The 26,791-nt window shown below is 50.8% G+C and overlaps 11 protein-coding genes across 11 annotated transcripts; 3 read left to right on the top strand and 8 right to left on the bottom strand.

Annotated features, from left to right (window-relative positions):
• Positions 1-326: 326 nt before the first annotated feature.
• IAQ61_002402 (uncharacterized protein) lies at positions 327-2,801 on the bottom strand (the record flags this gene model as incomplete). The annotated part of the gene is made up of 1 exon (XM_066095536.1): positions 327-2,801. The coding sequence occupies one exon, from the start codon at positions 2,799-2,801 to the stop codon at positions 327-329; it is 2,475 nt and encodes an 824-aa protein (XP_065954372.1).
• Positions 2,802-3,069: 268 nt separating this feature from the next.
• IAQ61_002401 (uncharacterized protein) lies at positions 3,070-6,905 on the bottom strand (the record flags this gene model as incomplete). Its single annotated transcript, XM_066095535.1, has 7 exons — positions 3,070-3,331; positions 3,380-4,053; positions 4,100-4,474; positions 4,527-6,563; positions 6,621-6,741; positions 6,792-6,832; positions 6,879-6,905. 7 exons carry the CDS (start codon positions 6,903-6,905, stop codon positions 3,070-3,072), a joined length of 3,537 nt encoding a protein of 1,178 aa, XP_065954371.1.
• Positions 6,906-7,323: 418 nt separating this feature from the next.
• Positions 7,324-8,340, bottom strand: IAQ61_002400 (uncharacterized protein; the record flags this gene model as incomplete). The annotated part of the gene is made up of 1 exon (XM_066095534.1): positions 7,324-8,340. The coding sequence occupies one exon, from the start codon at positions 8,338-8,340 to the stop codon at positions 7,324-7,326; it is 1,017 nt and encodes a 338-aa protein (XP_065954370.1).
• Positions 8,341-10,622: 2,282 nt separating this feature from the next.
• Positions 10,623-12,494, top strand: IAQ61_002399 (uncharacterized protein; the record flags this gene model as incomplete). The annotated part of the gene is made up of 1 exon (XM_003834245.1): positions 10,623-12,494. The coding sequence occupies one exon, from the start codon at positions 10,623-10,625 to the stop codon at positions 12,492-12,494; it is 1,872 nt and encodes a 623-aa protein (XP_003834293.1).
• Positions 12,495-12,816: 322 nt separating this feature from the next.
• Positions 12,817-13,956, bottom strand: IAQ61_002398 (uncharacterized protein). Its single transcript, XM_003834244.2, has 2 exons — positions 13,727-13,956; positions 12,817-13,601 (listed from the first exon to the last, which is right to left on the bottom strand). Exons 1-2 carry the CDS (start codon positions 13,830-13,832, stop codon positions 12,940-12,942), a joined length of 768 nt encoding a protein of 255 aa, XP_003834292.1. The 5' UTR covers positions 13,833-13,956; the 3' UTR covers positions 12,817-12,939.
• A 164-nt stretch (positions 13,957-14,120) lies between these two features.
• On the top strand, positions 14,121-17,368 carry IAQ61_002397 (uncharacterized protein; the record flags this gene model as incomplete). The annotated part of the gene is made up of 4 exons (XM_003834243.2): positions 14,121-14,555; positions 14,606-16,695; positions 16,925-17,072; positions 17,315-17,368. Coding segments are annotated over 4 exons (2,727 nt in total), but the record flags the coding sequence as incomplete, so codon positions are not given.
• Positions 17,369-17,974: 606 nt separating this feature from the next.
• On the bottom strand, positions 17,975-18,539 carry IAQ61_002396 (uncharacterized protein; the record flags this gene model as incomplete). The annotated part of the gene is made up of 4 exons (XM_066095533.1): positions 17,975-18,188; positions 18,250-18,313; positions 18,358-18,397; positions 18,456-18,539. 4 exons carry the CDS (start codon positions 18,537-18,539, stop codon positions 17,975-17,977), a joined length of 402 nt encoding a protein of 133 aa, XP_065954369.1.
• Positions 18,540-18,561: 22 nt separating this feature from the next.
• Positions 18,562-19,034, top strand: IAQ61_002395 (uncharacterized protein; the record flags this gene model as incomplete). Its single annotated transcript, XM_003834242.2, has 3 exons — positions 18,562-18,614; positions 18,836-18,902; positions 18,955-19,034. The coding sequence occupies exons 1-3, from the start codon at positions 18,564-18,566 to the stop codon at positions 19,032-19,034; spliced, it is 198 nt and encodes a 65-aa protein (XP_003834290.1). The 5' UTR covers positions 18,562-18,563.
• A 1,303-nt stretch (positions 19,035-20,337) lies between these two features.
• On the bottom strand, positions 20,338-21,827 carry IAQ61_002394 (uncharacterized protein; the record flags this gene model as incomplete). The annotated part of the gene is made up of 5 exons (XM_066095532.1): positions 21,714-21,827; positions 21,592-21,651; positions 21,255-21,465; positions 20,625-20,841; positions 20,338-20,445 (listed from the first exon to the last, which is right to left on the bottom strand). The coding sequence occupies exons 1-5, from the start codon at positions 21,748-21,750 to the stop codon at positions 20,338-20,340; spliced, it is 633 nt and encodes a 210-aa protein (XP_065954368.1). The 5' UTR covers positions 21,751-21,827.
• A 78-nt stretch (positions 21,828-21,905) lies between these two features.
• On the bottom strand, positions 21,906-22,193 carry IAQ61_002393 (uncharacterized protein; the record flags this gene model as incomplete). Its single annotated transcript, XM_066095531.1, has 1 exon — positions 21,906-22,193. One exon carries the CDS (start codon positions 22,191-22,193, stop codon positions 21,906-21,908), a length of 288 nt encoding a protein of 95 aa, XP_065954367.1.
• A 1,230-nt stretch (positions 22,194-23,423) lies between these two features.
• Positions 23,424-24,907, bottom strand: IAQ61_002392 (uncharacterized protein; the record flags this gene model as incomplete). Its single annotated transcript, XM_003834239.2, has 2 exons — positions 23,424-23,661; positions 23,712-24,907. The coding sequence occupies 2 exons, from the start codon at positions 24,905-24,907 to the stop codon at positions 23,424-23,426; spliced, it is 1,434 nt and encodes a 477-aa protein (XP_003834287.1).
• Positions 24,908-26,791: the final 1,884 nt, after the last annotated feature.

The following is a 26,791-nucleotide window of genomic DNA, read 5'->3' as shown; positions in this document are numbered from 1 at the left end:
CGCGTTAAATTTGAAACCAGCGTGAAGACGAAGTTGAGCAAAGAGCGGCGGAAGAGTTTTTCATAAAGGTCTTTAGTTCAGGACAGATATAAAGAAATTTGTACCGAGAATTAGATGTGTGATATAATGGTAGCGAGCAGCCCTGACACGAGACCTGGCATTGGTAGAGGATGCACACTATTGATTTAATAGCACAGACTACTTTAAGCACTATATCGGACGCCAAAACACCCTATGTATACACAAAAGAGATACGCAGCTATTGGGACATCGCATTCAGAATAATCACACAGCCACATATGCTTTACGCATACCTATGGGTACCGCTAAATGGTCAAACTAGCCAACCTCCTTCTCTTGCTCTCCGCGGGCACTGCTTCACACATGCCGATTTCCCCGACCCTGATTCCCCGCCAAGGTGCCTGGCTCTGGACCACCGCAGCATTCTTCGCATTCGCCTTAACCGCATTACCCAATGGCTTCAAATTACCGTTCTTATCCCGTCCACTTGCGTATTCCCCTCTCAGAATCACTCTATCACTCTGTCGTTTTCCATGCCAGTAGCACAGCCCCGTCCACGGACCCTTGTACATTTCGTGCAGTGGACATAGCGGACTCGTGGGATAGTGTTCTGGCACCATCCACTCGAATTTCCTGCGATCTTCGTCTTCTTGGCGGGCTAGGACGCTGAGGGTACGCTCAGAGAGGATTTCTCCGTGCGGGATGCGGAACAAGGCTTCATTTCGAAGTAGGCGGGAAGGAACGCCAGGATGCATACTCGCGGCGCTTGGGTGACTGCTGTGTTCCCTCGTGGTAAGTCTTGGTGAACCGTTGAGTTCGAACTGGAGAGATGTAGGAGCGTCTTCGTCTTTGGGACCTTCAGGGCCTTCGTCTGCTTCCTCGTCGTCTTCCCCAAGATTGAGGTCGGTTGTTAAGCTTATCAACAACGCATCAGAGTCCCAGTAACCGCCGGGGATAAATTTGGGCCTGTTACGACGTGGTGCGGCTCCACTTTGCACGTCGAAGAAGAAGTCTGCAAGCTTTCCTTTGACCTCACCGTCTGCGTCAAACATGGGAGGTGTAGGGACGCGATTTACTTCTGGAGGAATGAACACCGGTGGAACAATCATCCTTTCTAGGCCTGCGGGCTTGTTCAAGATAGGGACAGGTTGTTTGCTGTACCATTTGCGAGTGGAAGTTTCTTTTGCTTGCTTCTTATCTTTGTCAATGGATTGATCGGAGTTGCGGTTGGTACGTTTGAACAAGTTGAAAGAGAGGCGACGGATTATGGTTTCGGGTGTTTGTCGGCCATCATCACTAGATGTTTTCCACCATCCTCTGCCATGTCGCGTGCTCGTGTTCTGTCCCAACTCTAGAAGTTCACCTTTCAGACGGGCTTGCTGTTCCCCTTGTACTCTCAACTCCTCTGGTGATTGCGTCGTGTTTGGTGTGAATGCAAGCATTGACTCACTTGTACCGCTGCGACCACTTCGACCACTGCGAGATCTAGAGAAGTTGGGGCGGTTAATATAGCAACGGTCACGTACTCTTGTAGCAGGTTGGTCCATTGGCATCAATGGGGACGAGAAAATTGGATCGGAGCCTGGCAAAAGGCCCATGCCGCCGTGACTGCGAGAGTCCGTTCCCACGATACTGGGCAGGAAGTAATCTTCTTCCATGATTGGCATGGATTTGACAAGAGGCGTAGGATCCCAATTAGGTGGCTCATTCCGTATCCATGGTGTCTTGGGACTACGTGGGTGTGAAGGAATTAGACCATTCAGATCAATACCCGTTGAGCGACCACGAGCAGGTAAGCTCGATGAATCCACAGATAAAGGAAGGTCTAATTTCACTTTCCTTCGATCTCTCAGACCACTACCAACCGTCCTCTTCAGAGGTGGTTTCTTGGGAGTGATTGGGCTTGTGGCAATCGATAGCTCCTTGCGCGTGTTAGAAAGGCCAGATTCCGTTGCATACGACTGCTTCGCCATTCTAGTGCGATATGGCGCGAACGAGAGTTTGCGATCTTTCCGGCTGACTCTATTCGATGGTGCATCCTGAGATGATCCTCTACATAAGATTCCAGTTCCGTCAGCTGGTTTCTCAGGAGCGAACATCCTCATATCTGGCACACGGGACACTAAGCCTCTTGCAAATTCTGCAATAGATGACCTTCTAGTACCTGGTCGTGATGATTCAGTGGTCGAGGATCGGGGAATTGTCTGCAGCTGGAAGTCGTCCGAGATGGTACGCTGGAGCTGCAGGTTTTGAATGTCATCCGCATCGTCAATAGTCTTACGACGCAGTATCTCTTCAAGAGGAGGCGGCGAGGTTGAACGGCACTGCTTAGGTGGTAGCGGATTTCGAAAATCCTGTCTCTCATCTGCCATAGATGGTTGTGCCTCTACCATGAACCCTTCCCGTCGATTGTCGAGACGAGGAGTGAGACCATCTTCCGTCGTTCCCTCATCGTGCAGATGATGATCCGCGTGCTCCTGGAGCGTAGTATAGTGTCGTCTCAACGGTGCTGTAGGTTTTAGGTGGGAGAGAGGTATGTCCTGTGCGGTATTGTCTGTGGAAGTAGCTTGCTTGGATTGAACTGGCGAACAAAGAATTTGAGCCCTTCGCGCGGCTTGCTCGAGCGAATGGAGCGAGCATGATGCTGATGGCATGGATTGGGTAACCTCAACGAATGCAGCTTCGTCCTCACCCTGGCTGTCGTCATGAGCATGAGGCCACGCGGAATACTCATTAGCGATCTTTAATGTGGGATTATGATAGGGTTCTGTAGGATACATGTTTGTAGGTGCGGAAATATAGAAATGTCATGGTATTGTTGTCGCCCGTGCTGCCAGGGTAAGAAGGGGTGGGATACAATCGTAGTGGCGGTGATGGGGAAGCAACCATCGACGCCATTGTATCGCTATTGCAACTTTCACCTCTGTCGAAGTAGATAACACGACGCCGCCAACACCAGCTTATGCAACATTAAATCGTGTAACATCATCGCAACTCATGTACACAAAACGTTAAACCAACTCCTGTGACCTATAGACCAAAATGGCATTACCGTTCAGAGCCAGATGTTGCTGTGACTACGCTTGTGCCGTCTACAAACCTGGTTCGGAATATGCGGTTCGCATTCTGAAACATGCCGTCTTTCAAACTAACCACAATGAATTGCGAGCCCTTGAACCGCGTCTTGAATAGGCGACCAATATTTTGCGTATGCGACAAGTCGAGCGCGGCGTCGACTTCGTCGAGGATGTACATGGGTGCTGGCTTGAATTGTAGGAGTGCCATGATGAGAGATAGAGCGATGAGGGAGCTGTGAAATATCAGCTGGTGTCCTGTGTTCGAACGCTAGGTAACGTACCGTTGTCCACCACTCAACTCAGTCAGTGACTGTTTCCACACTTTACCCAGCATTACCTTGACTTCTAAGCCATCAGATATGGTCTTGCCTTCTGGCGGTTCCAATTTAGAGAAACTGCCAGGTAGAAGTTCGTTGAAGATTTGCCCAAAGTCGCGGTTAACCGTCGTCCATGTCTTGTGCAAGGCTTCCTTCTTGTACTCATCGAGTTTGAGAATTGTCTCCTCAATCTTTGATTTATCCTTGATGACCGTTTGCATGTTCTTTTTGAGACTCGCCTCCTTCTTCTCCACATTGTCAATCATAGCCATGACCTTTGGATTGATCTTGTTCTTCTTTTGTTTGAATCGCTCTTCAAGAGCTTTCCGCTTTGCTTTTGCATCAGCCATGTTTACTCCCTTGAAATCGTACACTGTGCCGGCTCGGCCGAACAGCTCGGAATCGCTGGCAATAAAGTCATATTCTTTCTCGAGCGCTTGCACATGGCTTGCAGCATCTTCTTGCTCCTTGTGGAACCTCTCGATCTCATGGCCGAGTTTCTGGTGCTCCAGGTTACCTTCTGTGATCAAGGAGTTCTTCTTTCGAATCGCATCCTCGAGTGAACGCAGTTCTTCGTCGAAACCTGTCAGTTTGGCTTGCTCGTCCGACAAACGAGCTTGTGCAATGTCATGTGCATCCTATCAAGGTTAGTCATTGTCCCTATATTATGATTGAATTGAATACCTTCACCCGAGCTTGCTCGGCCAAGAGTTCGTTAAGCTCTTCCTGTTGCGATTGCAGTGTAGTCTGCACATCCTCAAGTTGCTCCTGTGCCGCTGCAAGATCGCTACCGCACTGCTCAGAGTCAACCATAGCTTCACGCATTTTCGACTGCAGAGGCTTGATAGATGCACTGTTCTTGCTCAAAGCCTTTTTCAGCTTATCCAGCGAAGCTTGCAGTTCAGCTAGCTTGCTGTCCTTGTTATTGTTGAAGTCGCTCATATCTCGCTCGATGCGCTTAATGTCCTTGCTTGCTTCATCTTGGCGTGCTTTAGCAGTCTTAACATCTTCCTTGAGCTGTGCAATCGTCTGCTTCATCTCTTCAACCGCCTGAATAATCTGGGATATGGTCAGTATGATGGCAAAAACGATATCTAACGGTAACTCATACCGATGACGATGAATTACCGCCGATTTGCTCTTCGGTAAGTTTGATCTCGTGATTCTTGAGATCAAGCTCTTGTTTCGATTTCCGTGCGGCGTCGAGCTTCTGCTTTTCCCTGGCCATTTTGGCCTGAAGCTGCATGAGCTTAGCCTCGTGTGAGCTAAGCTCTGTGGTGATAGCATGAAGTTTTTGTAGGGTGATGAGTACACCGCTGGCTTGAGGCGCACTACCACCAGACAGTACACCCGCAGGATCATAGGTGTCACCTTGAAGTGTGACGCTCTTCAATCGCACGGCTGGGTCGAAGGTTACCCGTTTCGCGGTCTCTGCATCTTCGCACACAAGCGTTGATCCGAATACATACTCCATGGCCTTTGTGACCTCCTCGTCATAACCTATTAGCGACAAAGCTATATCAACCTTGCCTGGGGCAATCCTTTGTGCGGCACCGATCTTCTCTGCGGAAGCTCTGAAAGCAGCGATTTTGTTCAGTGGGATGATGGTGATTCGCTTCTTAAGCCGGCCATTTTCTAGCAGCTGTTTACCGGTCGATGCCTCGTCGACTACAACGTTGTATAGCCGACCACCGGCGCAGATCTCCAGTGCTGTCCCGGCTCTTGTGTGCTCCTTTTCTAGCGTGAAAAGTTGAGCAACAAGACCTTTCACCCGACTTCGGTCAAAGTTGGGCGATGGGTCACTGTAGCTGAAATCAATGTTGGCAACCTGCCGCCGCAGGCCGTCAGCTTGTTGCTTGAGTTCTCGTATCCGCGCCTGAAGATGTGATTCTTGTTGATACATTTCAGATTCTTGACCTTCATCGAATCCTAGTCTTGTTAATTCTGTTTCGAGCTTCTTAGCCTGCAACTTGAGCGACTCCAGGTCCTTGAGAAGACCAGAGTTCTGTTGTTTGGCCTTCTTTGCTTTAGGCTCGTCTTCCTTGATCTGCTTCTCAAGATGGGAGATCTTGAGTTTGCTTTGCTCTTGTTCTGTAGCAGCTGCGCTTACACGATTTCTTGCGTCTTGTAATTGACCCTGATAACCGCCCTCTGTGCCTTCTTTGGACGCTACACCGGTTTGAAGGGTCTGCAAGAGCTCTTCCTTTTCCTCGACCTCTTTAGTCTGCTTTTCTAAATCGGCAAACGCAGCCTGATACTGTTCCTGTAGTTTCTCATAAGTCTCTTTCTTCTCTTGAAGTTGCTGCTCCAACTGTTCGACGTTTGCCTCGATGCCTTTCTTGCGATCAACTTCCTCAGACATGCTCGTTTTCTTGAGATCCAGGACAGTCGTCAGGCGAACAGCTTCATGTGAGTGTGCCTTGACCTCCTCTTCAAGAGCTTGAAACTTGCCACCCTTGCGGAGTTCCTTCTCACGTGTAGCTTTGACTTGCTTGATATCTTCCTGCAAATGTTCAATTTCCCTTGTCATCCGCACTTTTGACTCCTCTAAATTATGTGCCCTTGTCTTCTTGGCCTCAAGATCGTCCGCAGATTGCTGTAGCCTCTCGTTGTATCGTATGTAGTCATGTGCAACGACAAGCTTGGTGAGACGTTCAAGCTCGCTCTGTGTTAATTGGAACTCCAGGAACGCGCGCTTCTCCTGTCGTAGTTTTTCAAGTTTAGGATCAATCTCGTCCCGTAGCAGCTCTTGGATTTCCTGCACCTTCATCTCCTTCTTCGCCATCGTCTTGTAGGCCTTATCCCGTCTATCCTCAAACATGCGCGTTCCTGCCGCCTCTTCCAGCATAGCCAATATCTCTTTTGCCTTCATGTTCAGCACCTGCATGACCTTTCCCTGTGCAATCATAAAATTTGGGTTGTTGATGTTCAGCTGTACAGACTGGAACAGATTCTGGATACTCTGTTGTTGGGCTCGGTGCCCGTTGATCAGGTATTTACTCGCCCCTCCCAGGACAATCTGCCTCGTCACAGATATTTGCGCATTCTCTTCGAAGCCGACCGGGCTCTTAGACTTGTCGCGATTGTCGAAGACGATAGTAACGCTCGCTTTCGTGACGCCAGCTTGACCGCGCTTATAAATGAGATCCTGCAGTGAACGCAAATGTCAGCCTAATCCCGCGCATACCACAACGGCCGTTTGTACTTGGAGGTTCTGCGCTCGAACTACACTCAGGTTGTTTATACCCAGCACGAAGCATATTGCGTCGAGTATGTTCGATTTTCCAGATCCGTTCAGTCCCGTAATTGAATTGAAACTCTCGTCCCTGTTTATCGGTAAGCGGGGTGTATCGGGCATTCGAAAGGGTAAACAAACCAGCCAGAGATGACTGTGCGCACCGCATACGACTTATAGCCCTGATTTTGTTAGAAAATACCGCTCGGATCTATACGCGATACTCACATCTATCACAAGTTCTATAATCCTCATAGTGGGCGCATGTGCTGTTGTAGAGCCTGCCGTCTGTCGTCTGTTTACCTTTGTGCTCCACCAGGGTTCACTTGGCACTCCGGAGCGCCTCGGGGATTTCACGCTAATGACGACCACGTGATCACGCGAACTTCATGACGTGGATGCTGGACGCGCTTTGCCAAATGCCCTACTTTTCATTAACATCAAAGTTACTCTATATACTTATTGCATTGACCAAGACCCTGCTCGAGTTACGCTCGACGTGATCAATACTACACAGCGGTCACTTTAAGATTCACTGGTGAGGGCCTTTAGACGTCACACAATCGCGCGTATTGGCCGTCGAAATCATGAATGATTGATGTTTAAGGAAAGTAGAACGGGTATAACTATGTGCTAAATCAGGCGCTAATATGCATTTCAAATGAGTGTGGTTTTATCGTGCCTGGCCCAAGCAATGCTTTGGAATGGGCTCCAAAGGAGCTGTCCTTGGAGCCCCACCAATGTCTTCCGTCAAGTCCCGCGAGTCAACACTCTCCAATGGTCTCATATCGAATTCGCTTTGGTGCTTAGAATCCCCATGACTGTTTCGTGCAGACTCATCTGGACCGATCATGGGAGGTTCCCGCGGACCTTCGTTCAGACTGAAGCGAAAGCTTGACAGCCCTCCGCTGATCCGAACTCGGTTGCCAATCTTGCTGGGCCATGTTTGAGGCATGGTAGTGCGGTCTCCATAGTATCCAGTAGATTGATGGGTACCCCAGTAAGGGAATAGATAACGAAAGAGGCACTTGGTTGCCGGAGCACAAGCTGTCATGATATGTACAGCAGGCTCGGCGATACTGATGGCAATACCGATATTCCACGTCCGGTCCTTCATATCAGGCGCAAAGCGATAGTAGTATACGATGAACCTGCCTACACTTACCCCTGTCGCAATCCAACCTAGGCTCATTACGGCAACAACCAGGACCTTGGTGCGCCTGGACATTTGAAGATTATAGACCATGACCGACGGAATAGGTATAATGATCAGGTCCATAAATATGCTGAGAGCGCAACTGGTCAAGATAAAGGTTCGAGCATCGACACACTTCCCTCCCGGTACAATGTTGCCGTCTGCATCAAGCGCGTCCATTGCTGGTTTCGACCAGACATAGCGAATGGGTGTGCACTGGAACATATTGACGAGCGAGGTTCCAATGAAGTACATGACATTGAGCCAGAATACAATGTGCAGGGAATATCTGATGCGGCGACGATTGTCCTTCATACGGAAGAGGAACATGATAATTGAAGCGCGGATCGCACCCATTACTGGTACGAGATCAGTTTCTATTAAGACAGAATGGCTGCATTGCTTGGGACCTACAAGGATGGTACAGCATTTGAACTGAAAAATTCCAGCGGAGAGCGACGAGTTTCTCGTGTGTTGACCTCTTGGGTAGATCATAGATGTGAAACCCAGTACCACTGAGCAGAATGTACACCCATGTGCCAACCGTATCAGCTATCAAAAGGACCATGGCCCCAATTATGAGATAGTCTTCACTGCCAATGAGCATGCGCCTAGGAGAAGGGTATAGAGTTGGACCTACCATCCCAGCCGAAATTCCGCCCAATACACCGAGACCAGATTCGCGACACGACAAAAAGGAAGGAAACAACCGTGAAACAACACACGATGGCGAGAGCCTCCGGTTGTCGATTGTCCACCATTGTGAGCCAGGGTTAAGAGGGAAGCCGTGTCGTCATGAGTCCTATGGTCCCTGGAAGTGTTCTCTTGAGACAGGCAACCCACGAAGTACTTCCAATTGGCAAGGGAGATTGGTTTGGCAAGGAAATGATCTCAACACAGCAGACAATCCGGGAGAGACAGGCGACAAAAGAAAAACCTGGGCCAAGGAAGGAAAGCTATGGGGAGGCCAGAAAATGAGGGAATCCTGTGTAGCGTCCGCACAAATGGAGAACCTGGGCAACCTGGGCTGGCCCAGGACGGACGGATCTAGCTTTCGGATCCTGGAGCGTCTCTGATATTCAGTTTCCAGGCCCTGCTCTCTCATCCGCCGACAAACCCGTGGTCCGACAGGTCAAAGCACCAGAGACGGAACGCACGACCCCTTGGCTGTGGTTGCGCAATTATATCACTTGCCGGTGTCCGATGTTAGGTGTGGTAACTGTGTAGATACAGTGTCAATTCGAGATGGAAGAGCAACCGCACCCAGACCACCCAACCTGCACACAATACTTTAGTGATACCTAGCGATTTTCGATTATTGAGGCCCAGGTCAGGCACCAGGCTAGCCATTTTGACGATCATGGCGTCTGATTTGAGAAGAAAAAGCAGGAAACATGCAATGGGATCATGCGCCGGTGCGGATTGTATGTTCCGACTCGTGTAGGTGGGCTTGGCTGGGCCCAACGAACCCGTCCCGTCTCACGACGCTGAAAGTAGCCCCTTCAAGCCTGAAGTTCAAGCCTGAAGAGGACTGACGATGACAGTAACATTCCAAGCTTATCCTGGCTGCCGAGACGATGTGCCCTTTAATAAGTCCGTGAACTGCTGATTTTGCGATTCAGCTGCCTCGGGCCTGAGGTGAGTTTAAGGAAACAAGAGATGTCGATCGTTTAGCGTCAGCTCCAATGCCTGTCGGGGTGGCTGGCGGAAGGAGGGTCCCGTCCGTACAAGTCTGTGCAGTGTGTTCGTACTACAAATTGTGTAGGCAATTCGCTTACGCAACTATCTAGGTAATAACACGTTCTCGCGGCACTGTCACAGTGTGTCAAAAATCCCAGGAAGCAGTTGGGTCGACCTGATGCTTGATTTCCTAACATGATGTAGAGTTGCAATCCAAGAGGGAATACCTATATATGGTCACTGTTACTAGTGAACGCGACTGACGTGAGCTTTGCAGACTCCCCTGGCCCCCATGCGGTATACCTGTATACGGTACCTATTCGCCTTGTTTTTTCCAGCATGCACTAGTCCTCCGCCACAGTAATTCGTCCAGCCCAATCCTCGCCACGCCACGAGTCGGCGAATGCACTCGACGCCTGACCTAGCAATGCATACCGACTCGCTAACCGAGTATGGTCCATAGTTCCTGCATCGATGGGGCCGTCTTCATGAAGCTCCTCAGCGAACCAAACAAACATTGGAACAGTCGTCTGAGAACGATTCAAGGCTACTATAAAGGCCTGCTTTAAAAAAAATCGAGCTTGCGTAATACTACGTACAACTGTACCATGTGTGGGGTATTATATCTGGCACCGATAATCTCCATCATTCGCTGATCAACCCCGCCCTGGAGGCGGAGATAATTGCCAATGACTGTGAAGATCATCACTCACATACTATATACCATAGTAGGTACAGGGCAAAAACTTTAGCTCACGCCTCGCCAAGGGCGGCAGATTGAACTTCTCCCATTATCCTGGCCCACTTGGTCCAGGGATTTTGGACATGGGGATGGATTCGTATGCGTGAATTGTATCGCTTTTCAAATCCCTCATCTCCTGTCACACGGCCTCGCCCCTCGAGTCGTGCCCTTAGCAACGACTCCAAGAACCCGGTCAATCGATACCGTTGAACCCAAAAGAACAGTCGTTGCGTCAGAGTAACTTTCTAACGCTTCAACCAGATCTTTGACGATCCGGTCGGCAGCTGATCAAGTGTTCTGTAAACGCGCGATCGATTTTTCGGCGTTTCTTTTGCATAGCGTTTCATTTGGCGATATGCATTCTTCTTCTTCTTTGATCAGAGCTCTTCTTATTAGTTCAACCGCTGCGTCGCCACTCCTTTCGACAAATGTCGATACTGGTATCCTCAATGCAGATGTTGACCTCCAAAATGTTGAGCCTTCCCTCAAGCCACTCTTTCAATCTGGATCTTCCACAACAGTCAACATTACTTCTGGATGCAAAGTATACCCAGGAGATCCCCAATGGCCATCCGACGTTGCGTGGGAAGAACTCAACAAACTCACTGACAACCGCTTAATTGCTAAACCCACTCCTTTGGCCTCTGTATGCTACCCCGGCGCGGACTACAATGCTGCAAAGTGCTCAGAATACACGGTGCCAGAATGGCAAAAGTCCTATGTTCACATGCAGGATCCGATCGAAATGATGTCGCCTGTTGCACAGGGCTTGACTTGCGCGCCACCAAGTCTTTACGACTCTCGCGGCTGTACTCGTGGTGGGTTCCCAATGTACGTTGTCAACGCCACTGAGCCAAAGCACGTTCAACTGGCCGTCAATTTTGCGAGGAACACTGGGGTCAGATTGATCATCAGGAACACAGGCCACGATTTTCTAGGGAAGAGCGGTGGAAAGGATGCTCTGAGTATCTGGACGCATTGGATGAAAGATATCGAATATATTGAAGAGTACGTCGACAAAGAAATAGGATATTCGGGCCCTGCTTTCAAGGCTGGCAGTGGCGTTCAAGCCTTTGAGCTATACCAGGCCGCTCACGACAAAGGCAAAGTCGTTGTAGCTGGCGAGGGCGAGACGGTTGGCATCATGGGTGGATACATCCAGGGCGGCGGTCACTCTCCCCTGACTGGTCTCTACGGCACAGGCGCAGACAACGTCCTCTCCATGGAAGTCGTCACCGCTGCGGGTGACTTCGTTGTCGCAAACTCGACATCCAACACAGATCTCTTCTGGGCTCTCCGTGGCGGCGGCGGTTCCACCTTTGGCGTCGTAACCTCTGTAACCGTAAGAGCCCACCCCGACCTCCCCGTAACCGCCTCACGCTTCGGCTTCTCCTCCGCTCAAACAGGCAACGAGACCTTCTGGGCCGCCATACGCGCCTACATCGACCTCTGGACCGCCAACGCCGACGCAGGAACATACACGTACTGGACGCTCATTCCCACCAACGGCACCTTTGCCTTTGCCTTCTCCCCCTTCTTCGCCCCCAACAAGACTGTCGACGAGGCCACCGCCCTCCTCCAACCCTGGTTCACCAAACTCACCGACCTAGGCATCACGTTCAACCCAAACATGACCCACTTCGACAACTTCTACGCCGCCTGGCGCTCTTCCTTCCCGCTCGAAGCCGTGCAAAAGCCAAACGTAGCAACCGGCTCCCGCCTCTTCCCCCGCGCCAACTTTGTCAGCGCAGAGAAACGCGAGGAATGGTTCAAAAACATCCGCCAGTCGAGCGAGAAGAATCGCGTCCAAGTCCATTTCAACATGCAGGCCAAAAACCCTTTTCTCGCTGATGGCCCCGCAAACAGCAACGCTGTAAATTCCCACTGGCGACCCCTCGTCAGCTTCAGCATGCAATCCGTGCGCTGGCCACTCAATAGTACCGCCGCTGAGATCCTACGCATACGCCGTGATTTCCAAGCGGGAGACATGCAGCGCTGGCGTGATATTAGTCCCGGTACCGGCAGTTATCTCGCAGAGGCTGATCGGCTGGAACCGGATTTTGGCGAGGCGTTTTGGGGCGAGGGGTATGAGCGGTTGAGGAAGATCAAGGCCGAAGTCGATCCACTGGATGTGTTTTATGCGACTACGGGGGTCGGTAGCGAGAGGTGGGAGGTTCGAAGTGTGGATGGGTTGCCTAATGAGAATGGGAAGTTGTGTCGCGTCTAGTCGACTTTGGTGTGTGCGTGTGGAGACGGAAAGATGCCCGATGTATATACCTAGTCGTCCCATTTTTGTATATGTTTGGACGCTGCTAACGCAGTCTTTCGTTGATATCTTGGTATTTCCTAGCGTTGCGGGCAGAGGTAGCGAAGTCAGAAGCATGGTGCGCTGGATCATAAAGCAGATTTGTTGCTCACAACTTGAAGTGATGCAAGCTGTTACTGCTCTAAAGCATACGCGTCATTCTGATACGGGCATTAAATTTGTGCATGTTTAGTCAAGTACTCCAAGGGGGAGTTCGTACACTGTGTTAACAAAAGCAAAACACTACCATGTATTATTGCGCGCTGAGGTGGTATGTGAAGTCTAAGCATTACCATCTATGCCCATAGCAAGCATCTTTGTATGCTCATAATACATAAGATACATTCAGTTTCGCTTGAAACAGCTACTATGCGTCGTCCTTGGGTTGCGTATCTGCTCTCCAACTCGGCGTCTTCCCCTTACTCTTCCACATGTCCCTCCTCTCGATGAAGACTTGCCTCGCCCAGGCCTTGACCTCCTCACACTGGATCTTTTGTGCAACCCACGTGAACTCGCCCAAATCCCTCTCACACCCACTTGCACGCTCATACTCGACCATCTGCAACAACAGCTCCATCTTGTCGACATCATGTACGAAGAGGCTCTCTTTGGTCACACTATCCTCGTACTCCTGCCATATCGCTCGTACGTCTGCACCATTCAATCCACCGTTGAAATTGCCAAGCAAGTTGGTACAAATGTAGTCCATTGTCTCGGTTTCACGTCTACTCTTCTCTTCCTTGGTCACATGGTCTACGGGGGTGATGTCACCGACCAGCGATTCAGCCATGTCGTGGATGAGCGCCATGCGACAGCATTTCAGTATGTCGAGAGTCGAGGTAAGCGAAGCGGGAGCCATCATGGTGAGGATGGACATGCGGTACATGTGGTCGGCAATGGACTCGCAATTGTCAATGCCGAAGCGGCGCCAGCCAGCGCGCTTGGTAGTCTTGAGGCGCTCGAGCAGGTGGAAGAAGGGGATGGGGGACGATGTGTTCTCGGCGTATCTGGGAAGGATGTCGGTAAGCACTGGAGAGAACGAGCGCGTGTTAGTAGAAGCGTGGGTTGCAAGAGGGGCATATGGGGAGTGAATATGAATGAGAGGTGTCGCATACGCGTGAAGCGCCAGTTGCTGCTTCTTTCTCATGACATACCGCTCTCAACTGTCCAGCTGCTCTCTTTGGCGGCGGTGGCGTCTTGGGTGACAGACTGCCCCGCAGGAGGCATTGGAGCGCCGTTGATATCTTTTGCTTCACCCATGATGGCCGTAGTCAATGTGATGTTGGGCGAGGTTAAAGTATGGGAATTTATTTTAAGTCACTGCCGGTAGTAGTAGGAGTTGAGTTGTCAAAAAAAAAGTACACAGCGAAAAGCAATCTGGAAAGCAATGACAATGATAAGACGTCAAACCCGACCAGGGTTCAACGAAAGCACCTGCTTTATCGATAGCAAGTTCACTTGACACTTCCAATTACCCCGGCATCCGCCTTGGCAAACAATGCACCTCCACGCACGCACGCACGCACGCACGCACGCACGCACACAGCATGGGTCCGTTACACCGCATCGTCACCCTTCCATCCCAAACTCCATCGCTGCAATATTCGTGGACGGTGGCGCACACCTTCTGCTGATAGCCATATCCATGTGTTGCCATACACATCAGTCATGTCCAGAGCAACCTCGGCGTCATCTACGTCTACAACAACAACAACTACTACGACCACAACCAATGGCAACCCACGTAGTATGGCGGTCAAAACAACCGCTAGAGCACCACTTGCCCCTGCATATTCACCAACAGATATAACATTGTTTGTGACCAACTTGCGGCTTCTAGACTTGGACAAGCGCGACGACTGGCCAGACATCACTGTCCAGACATTCTCAGCCAAGAATGCGGATCAGAAACAGAGGATAAGCGGCGCAGAATGGGCTCTGTACCGCCTGTTCGAGATATGGGATGTCGACGAAACTGCACAGGTATTTTTGTGTGTCTCCCTTTGCCAAAAATCGTACTGAAAGAGGTGCAGAAACTCCAACCTTTCTTCCCACCCCTCGAACCGCTGCAGTCGTTGAACCTTCGCGCCGCTCTCTACCGATGCCTCAACGAACTCAAGAAAAACGGCCTTTTAGGACGCGAAACCGTCTTGCGCAAGACTATGCTGGATGAATGCAAAGGCGACAAGTTCTATGAAATCTTGGCATTCTTTTCCACCATGGTCCTGAAGAAGGTGCTTGCAGCCCAGGGAGATTACGATGGGAACGTTGCGGTTGCGCGAACACTTGCTACGGCTCCTTCTCTTACGCCTGCTCAGCAGCAGTCGCTCTTACCTCTTGCCATTGCTCACAAGGCAGCCCTTGTCAATGTGCTGAAGCAGAAAGAGGAAAAGAGGCAAAAGTTCAAGGAGTTTGAAAACCTTTTGAACACAAAGTCTGTCACTATCAGTAAACGGCTGCGCAAATGCATAGAAACACCAAGAGCGAAGAAACCTGTAATATCGCAAAAACAGGCTGAGGCGGTCAAGAAGGAGCTCAAGGACAACTGGATCGGCAATCCAAGGTGGCTCGATGTCATGCTGCATGGCGATGATGTCGCAGCAGAGGATGTGTTTCTGACTAGTCGATTTGATAAGGTCTGGCATATGGTGGAGAAGGGCTATAAGGTCGAGAACGTCACTACTGAGACCGGATTATTGGAGAATCTGCAGTCAAGAGTCCAAGAGCAGGAATCCAGACTGCAGAAGTGGAAGGCCTTCCATAAAGAACTGAAGGAGGAGCAGTCCCGGTCTAAGGCGAACTTGACGACAGCTCCCATATCGGCGAAGGAATTCCAATTCCATGATCATATTCGGTTACAATTGCCTTCAGCCAAGCAAAATTCCGAGGAAAAGTATGTACGAAAGCCGACCCTCTCTCAAGAGTATCAAGAGATACTGTCCGATTTGGAAAAGGAACTGGCCAATGTATCTACAAGCAAGCCAATTCGGCCAACATTGACGCTTTCGAGGAAGCACACTTCGTCGATCTCAATCTCACCTACGCCAGTTCTGAGTAGAAAGAACACATATCAGAAGCTTGCATCCAAACACGAGGGCGATGCGGTCACGGCTTCCAAGCCATCACTACTACTGAGGACGCAATCTTTTGAAGACGCACCTGTAATTGATCGGCCGCGACAGGCTGCATCAGCGGTGACGCCTGCCGACTCTGAGGCAACCTATGTTGGCTTCGCGTCGACAGTACCCAGCGCAATTCCCACTCCACTTCATGCAGTTGAACCAATGGAAATGCACTATGCGCTGAAGGATCATGCTGAAACTACTCCGCCGATCTTGGAACCTATGGCTAATGATTCGCACCCACCGCTACCTACTGAGGAGTTGCCGACAAAAGAGGGCCACATCCCCTCCCCCTCAGCATCACCTCACTACCCCTCCGAGCCACCCATTCCCACGCTCTCATTTTCAGAAGAGATCGATCCTGAAGAAGCACTCGCAGACCAAATTATAAATTCCATCGGCGCCGCAACCCCTTCTCCCGTCAAAAAGCACCAACCACGCATGTCCCTGTCCCTCATCGAACGAACACGCCTAACGATGTCCCGCAACAACTCCTTTGACCCACTTCCAGAATCTCCAGACCCTGTATCCATGGCCCCACCAGCCCTTCCCCTCCCCACCCCATTACAAACAGCAAACTCCAGCCACCAAGCCTCCCTCCTCGAACGCACTCGCCTCACCATGGAAGCCATGCAAGCCCAACCCCGCCGCCAGTCCCTCGCCCCCCAGCAGGCCTCCAACAAGGAAAAGGAAAAGGACAAACGCAAATCCCGCACCAGTCTGTTTCCCGTGAACCAATTCGACACGCCGCGTACGCGCAAGAGCATCGAGCAGATTGAGCGTGAGCGCAGTCGTGAGCGCACGCCGACGGAGGTGCTCTTTAGTGATAAGGTGGACTATGATAGGGTGTTTAAGAGTCGGCCTAAAATTGCTACGAGTCCCGTCTTCAGTCCTGCCGTGGTGGCTGGTATAGGACTCAGTGATGGCGAGTTTGAGGATGAGGGAGTCACGGGGATTGATTTGGGCGATGTGGATATTGAGGGAGAGAGTGGGGATGAAGGGTGGGTGGAGAGTCCGAGTCGGAGGAGGGGGAGGAGTTGAGGGGTGGGTGTGAGGGGATATGGTTGGCGTTGGGGATGGCGCTGGAGGAGTGTTCAGCCAGGCGGAAATAGATGGATAGATTCTAATCAAATAACAAAAAAAATGCATAACACGCTTACTCATTCCTACTTATTAGCTATCCCCCTTCCCTCTACACAATAAGCTTTTCCGACTGCTGTTTCTTCACAGGAAAACCTTGGAACAACGCTCATTCCCATTCACACCCGTCTATTCCTCCTCCCCTCTAACACCCCCACAAACATCCCATCCCCAACCCACGCCTCCCACCCCCATCCGCGCAGAACACAGCCACAAAGACGGAAAGTCTCCTATCGCAGTATGTATTGTCTGTTTGTACTGTTTGTATCCGGAACTTGGGACTTTGCGACTCTGGATTTGGATTGGGTAGGCTGGCTGGAGATGGAGATGCAGAGGAGATCTCGGGGCAAGGCGTGTACAAGGACGATAAGAATACTAAGATGGGAGGAAGCAGGTAGGTAAGGTGCGATGGGACGAGATGGGAATGTAGAGGAGCTATGTGGACTGGGAAGGTAGATATAGGATAATACTGTACTGTAGGGAGGGATGGTATTGGGTGGTGCGCGTACGATAAATGCACTTCAGCTATGGTGATTGTACATATAAGCGCTAACTCCCACTTTTTTCCCGCAAGCTTATTCCGCTGTTTGTACGCGAATGTGTATTGCATATTGTTAAATTCTCATGAGTGGGGAGAGTTGCTGGGGTGGTTGCTATATGGGATGTGATGTTTTTGGAGTTGGGGGGTGAGGAAAGAGGGAACATGAAAGATGAAAATACAAAGCTACGCAGATAAGCATATCTGCGAACCTAAACAACTACCATAACACCCTCCATCCCAATTTCTTACCAAGCCCACACACCAACAGTGCAGCATAGCATGCCATCCCACAACACTCATCATCTCACCCACACCCGAGCAACCTCCAGACCACCAAACGAATCTTCTATCCAAGACACGCGTGCAATATACCAGTATACAGTCTCCATGCCCTATGCCACTACCCACAGCGTCTACGCGCGCAATTCGTATCCAGGTATACACACGGTCCGGTAAACCCACAGCCCAAAAACACACCACACCACAACCCGCCCCTCTTCCCGCATCAACGTTGACTATAAAAAAGGTATTTTGCAGATTCTGCAGCGCCGATGGTGGGAAAAAGCGCGAATATGGTGTGGCTAGCCCGTGATTCAGGTTTAGCTGGCAAGAGCAGGTGACGGGACTATCCGAGTCCTTATGTCTCTGCCGGTGTGTGGACTCTGGAGACATCTGGAGACATAGACATAACGGTCATGGTATTCGCTGGCTTGGATATAGTTGCGGAGGCGATGGGAGATGTTGCGAGTGGGGAAGGGTAGGATATAGGGTTTGTTTACTGAGGCGTTGGGGGCGGGGAGTGAGTGCGGTGGACTGAGTTAAAGATTGATGTTAGCGTTTAGACTTGGGTGGAATGAGGTTTTTGAGTGCTTACGTGGTTTCAAGAAGGGATTTGTTGTTGTGGGTAGTGCTGGGCTGGATGGAGGTGATGGTGGGCGCTGGGTGGTGTTGATGTGTGCGGGTCATGGCATTGAGGAAATACTCGGCGCGATGGGTGTGCCATGGGATAGATTGGTGTCTGGCTACATGTTATGAGAGTTGTATTTGCGATTTGAAATTGTTCATTTGATGGAACTATACGGGGTCAGTTGGACTCAGAGCCAGTGACGCTTCAGTGATCGCGTGGTGTCGTGAAGAGCTCGTGGCGATATCTACACACGACATCACTCAAGCCGTTTTCCTATAGCCATGGTCGAATCTGTTGTATCTGTCGAACAAGGCGATTGCGGAGGGACGCGTGTAAGATTCGGACGCGAAGTATCGTCAGAGCGGTGATCGGACGGTGGGTTGAGCGTGTTGGCAAGGAACGGGGTTGGAACTGAGAGTTGGGAGCTGTGCCAGCTTGAACGAACTCCTCGAAGATCGTGCGCCTCGAGGGATGTCCTTTGAAGGAGACGATCATGGACGAAAGTAATCTTGGAGATGACAATGTTTTTGTGCATAGACTGTGTCGCGCATAGACAGTCAAAGCAGCGGTGAAGCGGCAAAGTGTCGGTGCTCTCACACCTGGACTGAATGAGGCGACAAGTACGCTGGAATGTTCACGTCTGCTGCATAGTAAATACTGTGTGTATCACAGCTGCTGGCCATCAGCACATGCCAGTCTTAATCACAGCTTACCCTCCAGGAGCGCTCTTCCGCTCGAGTAGGGGGGTCTGAGCGCCTTGATGCCGACTCAGGTCACACCACTTCGAGCTTCAAAACTACTATTGGAGGAAGGAAGTGTCACCTCTGCTTCCTAATCGTTCGGTCTGATAGGATCTACAGTGGTAAATCCAGCTGCACCATCAAAGGATGGTTGCAGCTTTGGTGGCAGTGTGCTTAGCCCTTGGGATCACTGCTCGGGCCTTGGACCAGCTTTGCGTTTCGTATTTATTCAACCCAAAGTACTATGGTGTAGGTATTCAAAATGAATGCACCAGGATGCCGGTCGCATAAGTGAGCATATCCAAGGTTAGGGCGCGAGGGAAACGAACAGCCCATGTAAGACAAGCTACGCTGTTGATGACCCATTGGAACGGTCGCGACAGCTCAAATACGCCCAAGAATTGCGCAAAGTTGTACACGTCAACTCTTCGATTCATCGGCTTCCAAACTATTCCAAGGATGGTGGCTCCTCGGGAAGGAAGGCAGCTTTAGCCTTTCCAACACATGTCCGCGGATACTGCACCTAGACTTGAGACAGGGCTGCCCCACCCATATCCATGTGCAAGCCACAAGTTGATTTTAGATAGGTGTGTTGGTCGTAGGTTCCCCAAGTCATATGTATCCTCTCGCTGCTGGTGGTGCGAATTCGCATCTATTTCTGGCAGTGCGACACAGTGCTTTCTTGGACATTGAATCGCGGTGATGTGGTACGATCTGGAGATCACTAATCTTATTGTCATTTGCATGATCAGCTTCCCAAATCGAACTTGTCTGTCTGAGCCCGTGGATCATCATTTGTCCAGACAGGCGAGGACACTTCAGACGAAAACCAGAGAGATGTCCGTGAGCGAGCCGGATTGTCCAGCATAGAATCAATCTGAAAAAATCAAGATCATGAATGGTCGATACCAGGCTCCAAATCTATATTTGCTTACGTCACTTGAATACTACTAGCTTGCGGGTTAAGGAGGCCGACTTCCGCTGCCGTATGGCGAATCATCGCAGTATGTAGCCCTAAGGCTACACAAAAGGTAAGGTTGGATTTGTCAATAGGTGGAGGATGGTTTTCAACACGACCGGTCATGTAGCCAGCCAAACAGTGCTTATTCTTGCATAAGATCAAAAGTCGGCAATTGTGTCCTCCAGTGCCATGTGAGCCACCCTTGCCTTTCACAGCGGGTAGCTTCCGAGATGTACGCCGAACAATCTATAAATCTCTTGATCTTCTTGTGACTGTTTCAACCTGATAGGTTAGATGCGATACGAGAGGAACAGTTGTCCCATCAACGGCTGAGAGTGAAAAGCAAGCAACAACTCAGGCCCCATCCCTCAAGTCGAAGGATCCTTCATGCAAGTCGGTTTCGAATAAATGCCGGTACTTGATCGAGCGATTTGGTCCCTCAAAACCCTGATAAGGCAACGTCTAGTGGGGGTGCAATAGGTCCATCCTTCACAACTAACTGTCAGCCTAGCGCTTGGTGCATGCCTGGATCCAGTGGCCTTAATTGCGATGAAGAGATCTGCGCCTTCGAATGGCTTTTCGCAGGGTTCAACAGCAACTTACTGTGCTTTGTGCTTGTGTTCAGTCGAAGGCCCACATACCTTTCCGTCGTCAGGCATGGATCGAGGGTGCAAGCGGCGTCCATACACCAACAAGCTGACTGTCAAGTGCCAACGCTTGTCTCCAAAAAAGGCGCTATTTAACTGAAGTCGTGCATATTCGTGTAACACGCGGTGACTCCCAGACATGTTGATGGCAATATGGAGATAGGTGTGCGAGGACATCCTAGTGAGTGTCACGAGAGGACCTTGCGCTAGTCTTTGTTGTTGTTGAACATTCAGGTAGTCAACAACAACCACGTGGGGCAGGGGCTCATATGAAGACGATTCAACGAGAGCCGTTCATTCAGGGATACAGTTTCTATGGCCATGGGTTCCCGTCAGCCAACAACGCTGCCTGTCATTGAATCGTCTTGCACAGAATCCAAAAAAAAGACTGGCAGACAGACCCTAGTAATGATAGTCCATTATTACCTATCTAATTCAATCACATCCCCAGGATAAAGCTAGTTGTCACTTTTGCGCTCTCTCGCAACCAATGGAGATGGTATTGTTCCTCGGGCGTAATCTCCGTGTGCCTGGTGCGATGACAGCATCTCATGATCACTGCTCTCCATACTCAGACTCTACCTAGCCAATGCCCTATAAGCCCACAAATCTCCAGCGCCTTACGCAACAAGAGGCCCTTGTCCGCCCCCCACCCCTCGATAATGGCTCGCAGGCGGTGGCTCCTGGTTCATGCTCGTATACCCAGTGAGCTGTCTGAGTGCAACCTCTGCGGCGTCTTCTTTGGCCTGGTTTGCATGACTGCCATCGTACCAGTACCTGGCGCTGAATGACACACCATCGACGATGACCACCGAGGACCATGCTGTTCGGCCTCCTATGACGTGTCAGTCTATGGATGGCAGTGTAGCGACTTGGAGAAGATGAGAAAACGAAGGAGGATGGTGAGCCAAGACAGTAGACTGATGGATAGTAAAGGGAAACCCCAAAAGTTAGTGCTTACCACGACGGTCAGAAATGTCCTGAACGGTTGGTTCACCGAGCCGTCGGACGAGGCAGTGTTCTTTCAAGGAATCAGTCATCGATGCAATCGAGTAATGCTAATCGGAATTGAATTGTATGTACCTCGAAGACGTTCAGTCCAGGTAGGTCGGGTGTTCATCTTGATGGCTGTACAAAACACAAGACACTGTAAATATCCCTGAGGCTTGAATTTGATAAGCAGTGAAAACAATAGATCTGGTTATGTGGGTGATGTGCTGGCTTCTTGATCGTTGTTGCAATTTGGTGATATGATTCCTTTTGATGAAAACCAGTCTACTTATATCTCAATCTCTTCTTAGAGCCTCTTCGTGTCGTGCTCTTCCCAAACAACTCATCGATCGAGACCATATGATGCCAGCGCTGATCTTTCAGCCATGCGAGCATCCGTTTCCTACAGATCATAGTGTCTTCCATCTGCCAGAAGCCGAACTGCAGCATGAGGTGCCGTTTGCCAACATCATGCTCAAAGTTCCCGGGAAGGCGGCCCAAGTCTTTTCGCCTACTACCGGCCCGCTCCTTGCTAGGGAAGGATGGGGCGACGAAGGCGCAGTCGCTTACCATGGCCGAGGGTGCGGGATACGGATTGTTGAGAAGAGAGCTTGCAAGAAAATGGGTTCCAAATTAGAGTTGGCATACATGGAGTATACTGTCGCGTAAACATGCATGAGGCCACTGCAGGGAAAGATGTCGTGGTTGACGTGTATACATGAAGGTTAAGATGGCAGCATGAACCGGGTGTTAGGCTGTTCCCGAGGAGCTGTGTTTGCATTATCCGCATGCCGCGAAACATACTTGATAAATTTGGGGTGAAGCGAGATGCAAGAGAGAGGCCAACACATACCTGCAGTAGCTTTGTCAAGATGGAGACGTTCGACTGACCATTGATTATGATTTCATATTGGACACTTTGAACTTCGAGCTACGGCTACTGTCAATAATACTGAGGCTTTTGTTTAGTGCCATGGATATTATCAAGCAAGCCACTACGATGGCCCTTGGCTTCTATTGGTGCCTCAGTTTACGTGCACGAGTTGCTTAGACAAAGTATAGTGGAAGAACGCGTGGCTTTACTCTGCCGACTTTGATAGCAGAGTGAACATATTGCCTTGTCACCTTGGCGCGGCAGGCGGGTACCTGCCGTTGTTTGTACGTTGTAGTACACACGAACCTGCATAATCGTGAGGCAAAAGAAGCCCTTCAGAAGCCTCTAATAATGTGAGGCTAAGCTTGCTGACTCGCACAAGCTCTTTACCTTGGGTGATGGGCTATTGTCTCGAACTCTGTGTCTCCCACAAGCGCAAACACGCCTCAAAAATGGATATGGGGACCAAAAGGTTATAGCTAAGTGCATGGTGCACAAAACTTCAAATCGTTCCAAAAAATTTGATATCGAACTGCGTGTGTATCGTTCTGTATGTGGATACAGTCTTTCTCGTTCATAAATAAAACTGGATGCGCCCAGGAAACCAAATAGAATCGCTAACAGCGGTTGGAGCAAGAGAGCAACAAATGTAGCAAGCAAACTGCTTGAGAGCAAAGCTATGCAAACAAGTGTCCTAGAACACCTACCATGACCACAAATGCATACAGCGCTTGCGCTTGGAAAGCAAAGCCAATAGGGCTAGCACAATCGAGCACCCGCATGAGAAGCAGTCCTTACAGAACAATTCTGACAGCTCGGGGATACAATAACCGCAGGTTACGGTAAGAGGTCCATATCGAGCCAAGTACAAGGATGTCGTGAACAAACAATGACCAAGCAAGCGCAGGGCACGGCTGTCGGCTGGAAGGCTATACCGACGTTGGGGCTCTGCGTAACGCAGATGGTTGTCTTTTTGAAGTTCCACTATCGGATTGTTTACGATGAAACACCTCATCAATCAGGCGCATCGGACCAATATACTCCATGTTCATCTTAAAGGATGATGTGCGGAGCAGTGGAATGTGTAACGGTGTACTTTGTTGCGAGTTAAACCGACGCTTGATACAGTCGTCCACAAGGGTCATGAGACCTGTTGCAACAACGACGCTGTCTCTGATTAGTGAAGATCGGGGCTACAGTCACATTGTGTCACTTACTCTGAAATGTCCGTGTCAGAGCTCAGAATGCCTTCATCTGTGATACGCATATAGCAAGGCGGCACCCAGCCACCCCTTGCGATTTCCTCTCGCGACTCTTCTGGACTTAATCGTACAGGGCATATATGTGCCAAGGGCTCCTTATCGTTGTCGTTGCGGACCAGATAATAAGATACGGTTTCCGGATCGCGCTGGCTGTCCCTTTTGATGATGCGCTTCCAAGAGTAATCGTGTCCCCAGTGCTCGAAAGCGTAGCGCTTGTAGGATCTGGCGCCTCGCCGTTTCACATCGAGATGGGCATAATTGGAAAACTCGAGCTTGATGGTATTGGTGGGCATGAGCGCACGACCCTTGCTGTAGCCTACAGACTTGGAACGCATCTCAGACGAGACGAAATCGTCTTCCTCATCGTCGGCGTGAGGTGTACCACGGACTGACTCATAGCCGGAGTCAGACCGTTTAAGACCAGACGATGTTGTCGGACGGGACTCAGACTTGACCAGGTTGGCGATGGCTGTGCTTGCACGCTGCAGGACAGGGTGCTTCTCTGCCGCTGGCTGCTGGTACTTTCGTATCGAGTGGCAGACCTCACGGCCAGATTCTCTGCAGTAGCGACGTAGGGAGAATTGGCGCGTTCGAAGATCTTGCATGCGCAAGTGGAAGAGTGTGTAACTTTGTTTTCGATGGCCTCGCTCCTCGACCTGTGTGTCGACCCTCAGGTTCATGTTGCCATCTATGGTGGAATCGTCGTGACGTATGGATAAGCGTTTAGCTGTGGGGAACAGCTGTCCAAAGTCGCGGGGGGTCGTTGGAATAGCATCGCACGGTAGCGGGTCATGGCGATAGACTGGAACGTCGTAATCTGGCGTGTCGTCGTCGGCATCGTCGGCGTGGTCTTCTTCTTCTGAGGTGGAGACATATGTGTCGACCGAGTCGGCCGATGATTGGGGAAGAGGCTGTTCATATCGATATTGCTGGCGGTGGACATTTGATGTGAAGTAGTCTTGGTCTCGCGAACTGGTTTGGACACGGCCATAACTAGTCTCGCCAGCATAGCCCGTCTCAGCTCTGGCTATGGATGGGCGATGTGAGTCGCTGTACTCTGTCGGGGCGGTCTCATAAGAGCGGTCGCTGCGGCCGGATGTGGTACTGCTCGACTCATGCTGCTGTTGTCGCCAATGCACGTTGCGCGACATGGTGTGTATGTATTGTATGTGTGTGAGTGTGTGAGTGTGTGTGTGTGTGTGTGTATGGATTGAAATGGGGGGTTGATATTAAAAATGAGTAATTGCTGATGTCGCAGTACAGAAGATGGGATGGGAGGTCGTCGTCGCACGGCCATATATCGAGGCGGTGGATGGATGGGTGAGAGGTGAGCGAGTCGGGGTCGGGAAGAGTGAAAGGCGCAGCAATGCAAGACAGCAAGACAGCACACGAAGGGGTGACCTGGCACGAGGTGAACGGCACACGCAGGGACCGAATGGGGATTAAGAGGAAACCCAGACAAGCCAGACTTTTCGCAGGGACACGGCAGCGCGAATGAGGGCGCAGCGCATGGCGTGGGATCAGTCAGAAATGCCCGCACTGCGCAGGCTGGCGACGTGGGTGTGGGTGTGGGTGTGGGTGTGGGTGTGGGAGGGGGAGGCTTCCACGCCTCCAAGCTTCCAAGGATTGTCTTGTCTCTGCCGTTGCGGGGTCTGGCCCTTCGATTCATGGCCTTTACAAGGTTTCTGTCCTCGATCATCGTCCATCCGCACCAACAAACAAGCCTGCCCCTTGTCCCTCGAGAGACTCCACACCGTCCATACAGTCCACACCGTCCATACAGTCCACACCATCCATACAGTCCACACGGTACTTACACAGTATGTACTCTACAACCAACTACATACAACAGGCAGACTACCACCCAACACCCTCCGCTGCCTTGGCTGTCTTCAGCGAATCCCGTCGGCCAGACAACGCCTTTTTGCGACTTCAGTCGTCCATGTGACTTTTCCATTCTCAGCACGGTACAGATGGCTGGTCGAATCAGCTTTCTCTGGCCCACCCCTTCACGAGATTGCACTACCTAGTCGTACTGTATCTACCTATTGGGCCGCCTTTGTTGCCTCGCTCACTGCAGCCTTCACCATCCAGCCTTTTCACTGTGGCTGGCAGAGGCTTTTAGCAAGACCTAACCTGTGTGCGCAATGATGGCATTGTGACCGCTCACTCAGCTGTATACCGATTCGAACGTCATTTTGCTCCGACACACCCCATGGTACGCCAGGCCTTCCTTGCTGAGCAAGCAGACGGCCATGATGCTGATATGTGGGTTAGAGTAGGCACTATCTTGTTGCCTAGTAGCCTTAGTGCCAGTCTACATCTACTCTACTCTACTCTACTCTGCTCGGAGCCTGCTCTCCCCTCCCTACAATCGTACTCCAAAGCACCCAAGACTTCTCGGACTCGGCCTGCGCCTACGGGACACTACGGGACGCGCCTTGGTGGCTGACCCACCCACGTGTGTTCGTTCGGCCGGCCGGTCGTCTTCGACGGGCCTCTCCCGGTTGTCAGCAGACGGTGGGAACACCAGACAGTTCATCGCGCAACGCTCCACCACAACGTCATGTCCTGCAGATGACTATTCCCTAGGCTGCTGCCAGACTCGGAACTGCTCGTTGTGGCAGGTAGCCTCTCTCGTCTCCATGGGCGCCCGAGGCCTTCCAGCCTTCTTTAGCCGCCGCGCAACGACTGCGCTGGCAAGGTTCACGCCCCAATCCATCAGCGAAGCCAGATCCTCACTGCCGTGCTAGCTACTAGGCACTGCAATCGTAAACGGTGGATAGGCACCGCATTCTGCAAGATCGTCATGGGAAAACGCCATCGTCGTGAGAAACCTGCGATCGATTTGGAGGGGTGCAGGCGTTGTCACGGTATCAATATCGCGCAGACGTGGTTGTTGGTTGGATTAGGTGGCTGCCAAGCCTCCATCCCGTCTCTCGTCCCAAGCATGTCCAGGTAGGTAGGTTCCAGGGAGACTAGTAGAGGTTCGCAGTTTTCAGCACGTGACCTCTACACTCTACACATGTACGGTA

This window comes from Plenodomus lingam (genome assembly GCF_022343315.1).
Source record: "Plenodomus lingam strain CAN1 chromosome Unknown contig_14, whole genome shotgun sequence".
NCBI lineage: Eukaryota > Fungi > Ascomycota > Dothideomycetes > Pleosporales > Leptosphaeriaceae > Plenodomus > Plenodomus lingam.
This window is presented reverse-complemented; position numbering and strand designations above follow the sequence as displayed.

What these genes read in the sequence shown, in the direction of transcription:
- IAQ61_002398 (XM_003834244.2), bottom strand. Translation starts at nt 13,832, where the DNA reads ATGGGTGAAGCAAAAGATATCAACGGCGCTCCAATGCCTCCTGCGGGG. An exon ending in CAGCTGGACAGTTGAGAGCG is followed by an intron (nt 13,602 to 13,726) that starts GTATGTCATGAG and finishes CGTTCTCTCCAG; the next exon opens with TGCTTACCGACATCCTTCCC.